Raw genomic sequence first — 11854 nt, forward strand, 5'->3', positions numbered from 1 at the left:
GTAAGCAAACTTATCACTTAATCTATAGGATTACACTAGATTGATTTTCTAATTGTGATTCATTGCGTATAAAATATTATGTGAACGCAGGTCTGGCCGCTACATTTCTGCCGACGATGTTCGCTGCGATTTGCGTAGATCAAGCAATTAAAACTAATAGATATTATGATAAAAAGAGTGAAATGAAATATGAGATGTAACTGTCTCTTTCTATCAATTTTCGTTCGCCGTGCCCGATTACAATTTTACTTTTAGTCACGTATATTTTTCTAACTTTCTCCTCAAGGCAAACTTGTAAGGTGACAGATCTACGTTTACGTTGAAAACAATTAAAAATAAAGCCTCGTCTATGCGAATATACAAATACTATTTATAATCTACCCGTAGCTCAGGAATGTACAAAAATATGTGTTTGTAGATCACAGCTTCCTATGGGGACATCAGTTTATAATATCAGTCACTCTAACACCGCATAGCGCCTTTCTCACAAAAATAAATAAAAAGGCTTTACTGTATAAATCCATTAAAATTATCAAACAAAATATCATAACAAAACCAAAAATATAAAATTGTATGTAATGTTTTACTGAAATATCATCTATGTCAGAAAATAGATGGAGCTGTTGTTTTTTACTGTACCAATACTTTTGTTTCCGTGTGAAAAAAAAAAAGACAAGAAAATGTAGATCAGTGACAAAATTTTTCTCTATCCGGAGACCCGACTTTATCCATAAATAATACTGACGATTGCTATTGTGTGCGTACAGTAGTCGTAATAATGACACATGCATAAACTTTGACTGTAACTGGATTTAGGTTATCCACTTTACACTTTTTTTTTATAGATTAGTACACTGAATAAAAAAAAAAGAGCAAGGCATATTTAAACGATACTACCTTTTATAAGACGAAACACGCCCCTCTAACTAATTTAAAATATGTACGCAACCTATAACTAACGACAAGGTCTTTTTGTCTTTGCCTGATACATTGAAAAAGTCACGTGACAGAAAACACAGCGGACCTTGAATACTTATTGTTATCGCATATTACACCGACTCGACGCCAATCCAACTCTCAGCATGGCATGGAAATGTAAGCTATATTGTTAGGACATACGAACAAAATTTGCCTTACTCACACCGCGTTGACGACGAGTCGTCAACTAGTTGTTCGCTTGTTAGTAAATTAACTCCTAATTAACACAACATAAAGCTGAGAATTCAATGCCATTCTATGAGTGGGGTTGGTGTAATATGTGATGACCATTATACGCTGCGTAAATATTGTTATCAGTAAAGGTAAGACCACACTAGAGAGTAGAGCGACTGAGACGGCGCGACACTTCACTTCCATTGTAGAGACGTTTGTAAAACGTCAGATTCACATTTGTCAAACGCCAGATTCACATTTGTAAAACGCCAGATTCACGTTTGTAAAACGTCAGATTCACGTTTGTAAAACGTTCGTTCTCAGTGAAGTGTCGCGCCGTGTCGTGGCGCTCTAGTGCGGTCTTTACCTTAAGAGGGTTTGTCTATTTTTTATTAGTAAGATGGTAAGTGAATTATGTGAACTCAGGGAGGGTTATTATAGTCTAGGTCTCTAGCACCTAATTTCACACCGTACTTCGGACCTACGAAAGTAAAGTATAAACCGCTTTAGCAACATTATTAGATAAGATTATATATTTTCTTACTTTACACTAATCTAAGGCTGCAATCCTGTATTGACTATGTGTTCTTACAGCTACCTTTAGGTTTAAGTCTGGGACTGGGTGACTGAATTGTCTTTGCATGATAGGTTTTCTTTCGAAAAAAAAATCAGTTCGTTAACCAAACCTCACTCAGTTTTTCTTAGCATATCTGTAACGAAAATAAGCACCTTGAGTGCAGATTTCATATTCTCAATCAGACTCGAAGGATAATAAAAATAAAATTCTACCCTCATATGTCAACTGCCTTCTTAGATAATAACTGCAGTTCTATAATTCTTTAATTAAAGTCTTACTTGTCTATAGCTACTTTATGTGTTAATAGTATACCATCTTGACAATATTTCTAGTTATTCAGATCATTATTATCTTAATTTTGAATAATTCTGTTCTTTGATATTATACAACATTCCACTAAAAATTATATAGTTACATAAATATTAAGAATAAAAAAATCAAATTGTCTTTTTGATTTACAAGAGATTGGGATTTGAAGTCTTATAATTATTGTAACGACAAGGCAAGAAGTTACACTTCAAATATTTCGTATATTATCACTATTTTATTTAGCGTAGTTCGATCAGAAATCATACGGAGTTCTGAAGTTCATTTAGCTAAGTTAATTTTGTTATACTAAGTTTACTTGTATCATCGTCTACGTCAGTAACAGATCTATAGTTTTTAAGACCTACTTCCTAAGTTTTTAAGTTACTTATATTCATGTTTTTTATTTACTATCCCACGACTAGTTCTATTGACTCGAGTCCGTGGGTTAAATAAAACCTATTTGTTCATATCGAGTGATCATTGTGAACAAAATCCCAATCTTAGAGAAACATCTGAAAAAACGCCATTACAGTTCAAGTCAACGTAAACTTCAGTCATTACAGCGACGTGCGTCACCTCCAAACCGGTCTGGCGGGCGGCGTGCGTGCGGGTGAAGTTGCGGGCGTACACGCTGGCGAGCGTGCGGGCGTACACGCAGGCGAGCGGGTGGGCGTACGTGCAGGCGAGCTGGCGGGCGTATACGCAGCAGCGCGTGCGGGTGAGCGGGCGCGTGCGCCGCCCTCTAGCGGTCACCGTGCCGCACGTACACGCCACCAACGTACACGACCGTTGCTGAAAACGATTGCAAATATATTTTAGTAAACGGCAAAATTTTCAGTATTTAGACGTTGTTTCCCAATTTGAATAAAATACACCTCGCTACTGAATAAAAAATTACAAGGTCTACTTGTACTTGTACGTTGCGTAAATATTATTAGCAAGAGAGTTTATATTATGAAAAGTAATAGCTTGAAAGTAAAACACCACATTAAACATGGGTGTAGTAGCTCTAGAATCACCGTCTATTTTGTACTCTACAAGCACATCGTATTTCTAATTAATACAACGTATAGTGGTTAAAACTTAAGCACAGAAAACTCGTGAGAAATCCAAAATTAAATACAACAAAAGCGAAAATTGTTAAAAATTGAACGAGGGTTAGTAGTTCAATACGAAAATATAACGGTGTTAGTGACAATGTATCATGAATACGTTTTATAAAAGCTGTGACGTCATAATATGCCCACGTAAGTGATGCAATGTTGTTGGAGGAAGCGAGAAAAAGACAGATAAGGGTCGCCCAAATTGAGCTAATTATACGCTGTATTTAGATTCACTTTTTTATAATAAATGCACAAAAAAGTGATAAATAAATGGTGCGCAAATACAAACTAAGGACTATAAATTTTATTGACACACTATTTTAAATTTAAACGCCTATCTCGCTCCTTCACACTGTGTCACAGTAGTGACGTCACTAGTGTCGGGCGGGTTAGTGACAGTGAAGCGGCGGCGGCGCGCGCCGTACTTACCGAAGACCTCACAGCGCACTCCAGAACCTCATACAGCTGCAGATACAGAAGCTATTGAGACTTACCTTTGTAGTATATTTTTTTAAAAACCAATTAAAGATAAATATAAAGATATAAATAGAACGCGTAAATGCTACCACAGTATAGCAAAAGTACAGTACTCCCAAATTAATAATGCGCATGCAAATCTTCGCTAATTGTCGTAATCACGAAAAGAGCCGAATCTATGAAACGTAAGAGCCCCAAACAATGCACTTGCATTCTGCACCTTGTTCAAAGGAAATAGAAGTAAAGTGTCGCCGGTCCGTCAATTAGTGCTATAACTCACCGAAGCCGACGTGGCCAGTCGCTGCAAAGCGGTGTTTTTCTAACGAACATTTTTATTCGCATTATCACTTTGCGAGCACTGTACTGTTGCGGTTGACTTATCGCTACTTATCTTTTACACTCGTGTATATTGCTAGCACTCTCATGTCACACAGCTGTGAAAACGTGCGAGAGTGAAAGAGACAAGTAGCGGTAGGTAACGAATATCTCCGTGCTCCAGGCCCGGCCGGTACATATCTGTATCTGCAGCTGCGACAGAGCTAAAGCTTAGAGACGGCTAGCTGGAGCCGTATGCGAAAAGTGCGAGAACGTAGATAATGGAAGATGATCAGGCGCGGACTTATACTAATTTAAAATAAGCTATTCCTAAAAATATTCTTTGAAAACATAATAACTAAAATATTATTTTTTAATACATGACGATATTAAGCGATGATAACACGTATAGATGAAAAAGTATTCATTAAATTGAGATAATAAAGCTAAAGTTACTTATAGCTACTTTTGTTTTATTTCATTCGGTTTCTGGATTTTATGGATCAGTGAATACTAATGAAAGACTCATATGTAATATGACAAGATGACAATGATCTAGATCAATACAAGCAATTTTTTTAAAACATTCTTGCTAAAAAACCAATGACTAATAAATAGATCCGGCGTATTTTGACTTTATTGCTAGGTAATAAGATCGAATATGCTTCACTGCGTTTATTGTCAGCCGAGTCTATATTTTACATTGACGTCCGCGCCTGCGCTACTCTGCTTGCGGATAAACGAAAAACATGCTTATGTCTGCAGGTGTAAGGGTGGAAGTCGCGTGTACCGTGTCGGCGCGGCGCTCACGGCGCGTACACTCGCCACACTCGCACCTCGCCGCCGCTGCAACAGTCACACACCCTTGAGGTGTCTTTCCGATCCTCGCGGCACGCGATCGCGACCGACACAAATTCAAATAAAATGCCACTTCATGAACTAGGCCATAGGTTTCATTTTCTACTGATGACGTCACTGCTTTGTACTGGCGTAGAGTAAAAAGTAACCTATAGGCTATAGCCTAGTTCATAAAGTGGCATTTTATTAAATTTTTTGTTGACAGTCACGTGCCGTAAAGATGTAAAGGCCACCTTTACACTTAAACCAATTTAGTAATGGTTATAATGTTCGTTTTTTGATTGGAACACAATGTATGGATAATGAATCCAAAACAATTTGGAACATGATCGTACCGTCGTCACATTATAAAATTAACGTCACATGGATGTTAACAAAATTTTGTTGAGTTATGTTTCATTATGGTACGCACAACCTGTATGAAATTTTGATGCATATATTTTTGCCGTACTTGGCAAGAACATCTTTTTTCAAAGGTCCGCCTGTAAACACATTTCTTCGATGGTAAAATCTACGCTGTTATAATTAACTGTTCAAATCGCGCTGTGACTTCATTATCTGCGTTACCATTTGTAACAGGGGGTTGCGTAGTTTATTCGCAGGAGTTGGACGCATTAGAAAAGGATGGCTACATCTCTCACCTGCCAGCGGTGTAAACAGCGGGCGGGGCGTGGGGCGGAGCGGCGGCGAGTGCGGCGGGCGGGTCCGGCGCGGGGGCGGGGGGCGCGGCGGGTCGCAGCGCCGGCGTCCACGCCCGCAGCGCCGCGTCGCGCCCGCAGCTCACCACGACCCCGCCCACGCCCACCACGCCCGTCACCCACCCCTTGTGCGCGTTCATCACGCTCTGGAAGTACACATGTTATGAATGCACGTGAACACGATTGGTAAATAATATTTAACAAAACAAGACACGACTGTCCTGTCAATAACTAGGCTACTTAAAAACATCTGCCAGTTTCGATAGCTAGATGTCAAAAAAAGGTATTTGACATATCGCATCGCAAGCGCTAATTTAGACAGTTTTATTAGCGAGATTCGATAGTACGTACGTGGGCGAGCGAGTTGTCGTCGAGCGACCAGCACTTGAGGCTGGAGTCGCGCGAGGCGGAGTAGAGCGCGGCGCCGCGCAGCAGCAGCGCCTGCACGCCGTCGTAGTGCGGCGGCTCCAGCTGACGACGACCCTGCACCTCGCACCCGCCTGGAATTGTTACATTTAGATATAAATAAATAAACAAATATTTTTAGTTTTATGTATTTTCTAGATGACTGGCCCCTCTGTTACACCTAAATTCGTTTATCGCGCAGGAACCGTACATTTTTTCCAGATAAAAAATATCCTATGTCGTTTTCCGGGACACAAAGGTCTCCATACCAAATTTCAGCAATATCGATTCAACGGTTTAGGCGTGAAGAGTTAACAGACAGACAGATACATTGTCGCATTTATAATATTAGTTTGGATAAGAAGTCCAAAAACTCAGGGTGAGCACAAAGCCGGCTTTATCGCTATTGTGTTGCGTGCACACTCATGCGTACAGTACGCACCGCTGGCGTGGTGCAGGTCTATGACGCGCACGCAGTGGTCGCGCGAGCCCGTGGCCAGTCGGTCGCCGGAGTCGAGTGCCTCGCGCGCCAGGCACATCACCGCCGCCGCGTGACCCGACCACGTCTTGTATAGACACTCCAGCCTAAAACACGGAATACATTCATTATATAGTCCTTCTATCTATGTAGGTCTAAGCGACCAGTGAGTATGCATCACGATTCACGTTACAGTGGGAGCTGACCCTAAGCGTTAATAGGTAAGTTTACGAATCAGTTTTGTATGGTAATCTAAGTTTGAGACCTGCATTGTAGCGTAGCTACTTAAAAATTACTAATATCTCCTTCTCCTTTTCCAGCTGTTCTTATCTGTTATTTATCAGCTGTTCTTGTAATCAAGAAGCTAAATCAATACTCTGTGCGCCATCTCTTGATATAGTGCGGAACTAAAACGGCACTTACTGTTTGTTTTGTTTACTCCTTACCTTTTTTTGAAATAACTTTATTTCAATTGATTTAATTCTACTTACCTATTTAAATTTACAAAGTAGCTTAATGTAGTTTTTTTTAATTTTATTTGAAAAATTGTAATGAAGTACCTTTTTTTTGCTTAACGAGCCCTCCAGATATATTCCTTAGCCCTGTCAACGTGACAGGAAAAAAAAATACAGTCCGATGGCAGCATAGATGAAGTATATATTATAGATGTAGTCTTAGCCCGTCATCGCGTGGCCATTTTGTGCTTATTTTCATACAAGTAGTGTGCGTTTATTTTCTTGAATATTTCTATTTGTCGATTATTTCGAAGCACATTATGATACAGGTAAGAAAGTCAATTAGTTTATGATATCGACTAACTATAGTTCAAGTGATGAGAATCAGTAAACACACGTAAAAAGCTATGCAATTTTTATAGCCAAATTATGAATTGATGTGACATTTTAGGCACTAATGCCTTATATAGCACGAATAAGGGATGAATAAACTTATAAATTATCTTTTTAGCTTTTTTGTAAGCTTACCGATACGTACGACGTACCGATTGAAAAACCCAAAAAACGTCGTTCAAAACTTACGTATTTAATGTTAAATTCATGTGTTTGAGGCATTCTTTGACCATTCTTATGGTTTATTATTTAGCGGAACCACGAAACTCAACAATATCTAGCATTAAATGTTCACTAAAAACCTTTATTAACACTTTTATTACATGAAATATGCAGACCGACTCCTTTGTTATGTCCTAGTAAGTAGGACATAACATTACACGCTTTTGACGCATATACACCGATATAAGGCTCTCTCCAGTCTATAGTAATTAGTACCTCAATGGACGGCAGTATAAAAAGCCGCGGATTTCCTCGCTCGTCCTTTTTTTTTACTCCATCAAAATGTAGGAGTCTTTGACCCCCGTTATCGGGGTGCTCTGTCCCGGACTACTTTGCCCTGCTCCGTCCGGACCACGTGTTCTGTCCCGGTCAACTTTGCCCTGCTCTATCCTGGCTGCTCTGTCCCGGACAACTGTGCTACTTTACGGCTGGACATCTGCTCTATCCTGGCTGCCCTATTCCGGCTGCTACTTCCCTGTCCGGACCACTGCTATCTTGCAGCAGAGTTTGGTCGCCTGGAGCCGACCACGTGCTGCTCATGCCGTCTGATTGACGCACCTACCACACACTGAACTAGCTGCCACCGACGGGATCCCAAACATCTCAGCACCAACAGCTGGCCGTCGACCCTACGCCTGTCTGGAAGCTCACGGAGACCTGAGGAGCTGGAGTCCCCCAAGTCGCTGTCTGATCCCAAGATAAGTGTAGTGTCCCTACCCGTGAATTAAAAGAACCGCGAAATAGACTGAGGCTAGGCTTCGTACCCGCGTTACCCGCTCTCCGACTAACTAGGTTTCTCTTCTCTTTTTCTTTTATATAAATTTGTTAAATTGTTTAATTCTCTTTTTTATTTCTCTCTCTTATCTTTTTATTGTCCCTGCTCTGGTCCAGGTGACAGCATGACTCTAAAACCATCCTAAATATTTGTAGAACGAACATACGCTGGCATTGTAGATCATATATCGCACTTCTATCGATTATATAATTATATGATCTACAATGTATTATATACGCAATAGCGAATGTGAGTACTATATACGCAAGAGTACTCACATTCGCAGATCCCACAGTCGCAGCTTGTCGGCCGCGGCGGTGTAGAGGCGGTGGGGCGGGGCCAGCGCCAGCGCCGTGATCGCCGTCTCCCCTCCCTTCACGCCCGCGTTCGCACCCGACGCACCCGACGACCTGGCGGTATTAAAGTCGGTCAAATTTTAAAAATTATTACGATACTAGGAAATGAAGAAGACAAAAGCCACACGAGAACGAAGAGTTGAAATCGTTAAGTTTGTCAGTCGAGATTCCTGCTAGAAATAAGAATGCGGAAGATGTAGTATTTATTGTGGCTAGAAATAGATTATTGTAAGAAAAATCACTACCATGTAAAAATCCCTATTATCACAAGTTAACGATGTGACGTAGGTAAAGTTTAAAACTTTAAGCTTAGAAGTTTAGTTGATACTCAGTCTACTTACCATAACACCGCTTGCGGGCCGTTCGTCCTCGTGTCGAACAGTTTCACAGCGGGGCCGGCTGCGGCCAGCACGAGTCGGGAGTCGTGCGCCGCGCCCGCACCCGCCGCGAGCGCGCCCACCGCCGCCCCGCCCCACGCGCGCCACGCCTCCCGACCCGCGCTAACGTCCCAGCCGCGCACCGTGCGGTCTGACAACACGTTTACATACACAGTTTTAATTGTTAACAAAAATGAAATAATCGTTGGTTTATTATTTAACTTGTTAGATTTTTAAACATTATTTTGACTTAAATAATTTAGACTTTTAGGTTTCACAACGGAGCTGTCAGCGCAGCTTATTATTTACTGCAAAATTTAATGGACAAAAAAATACACAGGTGGCAATCCCAGAATACCAACCGACGCCACCGCTATACAGCAAGTCGGCAGTGGCGGCGAGCGACAGCGCCGCGCCCACGTGTCCCTCTGCCACGTGCGTGCACTGCAGCCACGTCCCTGCACCGCCCCCACCCCCGCTTCCACCCACGCTCGCACGCTGGAATGAAACACTGGACGTGAGAAATGCATGTGTAGTAATGAGTAAAACAAATTTTACAGCGAATATACAAGATCTGCATGTCTTTGTCTGACACATTTTTCAATTCAAATTTTTAACTCAAACACATAATAATATACGACAATATAAGTATGTACATAACCAGTATACATCACATTGTCTAATACCAAGCTAATAGTTAAACTTGTAATATGGAAGTCATATAGCAATAGACCATCAAAAGGAAATGCGGTGCGTTAAAATTGTAATTAGTTCTTATAAGATATTTATGTATGATTTATATAAGATTTCGGATTCTGCGAATCTATTGCTTAGATCCAGTCCAGTCGGTCCACTCCATTTTTATTGCTCTCTCACTGTAAATATTTGCTACGTTTGCAGCACGTCAGACCTTGGCGGTAATCTCTTTGACGGTGCCCTGCGCGTGGTCCGTGGCGGCGCCGGTGAGTCGCAAGAACACGTCGTCGTCGCGCGCGCGTCGCACCGCGGACGGCGACGCGGGGGGCGTGGCCTCGCTTGCGTCCCTGCAACGTACGTCACGTTAACACACGTAAAATGTTTACGACAAATAATAATTACTGAGAAGGGTTTTTAACTGGAAAGGAGTAAATTGGAATTATTAAGTATCAGAGACATGGAGAGTAATTAGTTTTCAATTGGATATTAATTTACGTAATTATGTTCAACGTTATACTTTGAAGTAAGTTTGTGAAACAATAATATAAAAATTAATACTTTTTGTTGCTAAGAGTTTACTTCAAAATTGTTTCCATTGTCTAAATTGTTTAGAGCCGATGATAACTTCTACATTTATCCTATACCTTCTCAATAATTATTTTTTTAGTTAACAAATAATATTTTAAAATTAACAAAATTATTTGGTATTAGAGAATTACTGAGCTGTACAAATTTAATTCAATGATTGTTACTTTAATGAACATGGTTTTCTTCTCGAAAATGTATTTGAATTTTAATAATAATATAACTATATAAAAAGTTTTATAAAAATTTAGAGCAGCTAGGATTAATCACATAAAAATTAGTATGTATAAATTTATTGAGTTAACGGACAAAAACGAAAATATAAAGCTGTATACACATATATTATAAAATCGAGCAGCTAGCTACATTGTGATTTATGATTTCATAACTACACACAAGCACATATAATATTAGCAGTCAAACACACGTTTTTATTCAATAAAGTTACATGAAGATGGCTTATGATTTCAATGGTACGTGGTTATGATTTTGAAAACAACATTTTTGATACTTACACACTGTGTCCATACACAATTTTGATTGTGTGTGTTTCATAAAATTCCTTTCAATAATTTCCTACATAAGATTTTACATTGCGGCGTTGGACTAAAGATGTTAGATGTGATTATTGATTGTATAACAGATTTCGTGATAAAAACTGATAAGACAAGGTATATTTTAGCCGCTAAAAACTTATTAAAGTTTATTATATTTCGTATTTTGCCTAAAATATTATAAACATTTATGTAGAATATAGATCACAAATTATAAAGGACAAAATATGTGCAGAATGTGCTAAAAAGTTATGCTGGGATGCAAGCAAACACAAAATTACTACTGAATCTTTATTAATCCTACATTTTACTACAACTCACATTTTAAGTTAAGGCTTATACTACAAAGTTGATTAGTATATAAATATTTTTACATGCTCTTAATGCATAATGCTGATTATATTTCGGATAAGTATTTACTGACTTTAAAAGGTAATAAGACTTTTAAAATTACTTCTTTCTGTTTCTTTAAAAACGATATTTGGTATTTACATAGATACATGAAGTAATACGTGCAATAAGCACATGCAAGTGTTTAAAGTTAGTATTATAAATAACTACTAAATAACATATACAGCTATATCTGACTCAAAATTAATAACTTTGCTTGTAAGATTGTTTGCCTTAAATTTATTTAGTGATTTACTGAAAAGTTAATAATAGCGGATATTATGGTGGATATACAATATTAACTAAGTATATTATCATAGAAGATAGAATACGCTCAGAATTTACGCAATACTGACTTTATTTTTAACGTCAGAGGAATATTTTAAAAGCAAAAGTTAGTCATAAATAGGGATTTGTTTAGATTTCTAATATATGTACATACAAACAGCGGCCATCTTGTCGATACGTCAAATTCAAAATGGCCGCCGCGAGCTGTCAACGTTAGTGACTAGTAGGAGATAATAGGGAAGGTTATAGTGTTATCACAGGATCATTAGGTATTTTCTAGATGGCGCCGGCGTCTTCAGTCCTCCACGATATTGAGGTCGGTGAGGAGGCTGCAAGCAATACAAGATGTCAGCTGTGCCCACTACCCGCCTTCCACTCCGTAGAGAACGTT

At 39.3% G+C, this 11854-nt stretch overlaps 1 protein-coding gene across 3 annotated transcripts in view; it reads right to left on the reverse strand.

Annotated features, from left to right (window-relative positions):
- Positions 1-2146: 2146 nt before the first annotated feature.
- Positions 2147-11854, reverse strand: part of LOC121730255 (kinesin-like protein KIF21B) — a 70410-nt gene continuing 60702 nt past the window's right edge. The window contains exons 22-30 of one of the 3 annotated variants that reach the window (XM_042119227.1): positions 9861-9993; positions 9313-9448; positions 8915-9101; positions 8496-8627; positions 6337-6479; positions 5841-5989; positions 5433-5635; positions 4724-4779; positions 2768-2830 (exon numbers count right to left, since the gene is read on the reverse strand). In XM_042119227.1, the coding sequence (XP_041975161.1) occupies positions 4740-4779; positions 5433-5635; positions 5841-5989; positions 6337-6479; positions 8496-8627; positions 8915-9101; positions 9313-9448; positions 9861-9993 (1123 nt within the window). In that variant the 3' untranslated portion in view covers positions 2768-2830; positions 4724-4739. Of the gene's footprint in view, positions 2831-4525; positions 4780-5432; positions 5636-5840; positions 5990-6336; positions 6480-8495; positions 8628-8914; positions 9102-9312; positions 9449-9860; positions 9994-11854 lie in introns of those variants that run through there. The other 2 variants (XM_042119225.1, XM_042119226.1) reach the window with 2 other exon arrangements.

This window comes from Aricia agestis, chromosome 9, assembly GCF_905147365.1.
Source record: "Aricia agestis chromosome 9, ilAriAges1.1, whole genome shotgun sequence".
NCBI lineage: Eukaryota > Metazoa > Arthropoda > Insecta > Lepidoptera > Lycaenidae > Aricia > Aricia agestis.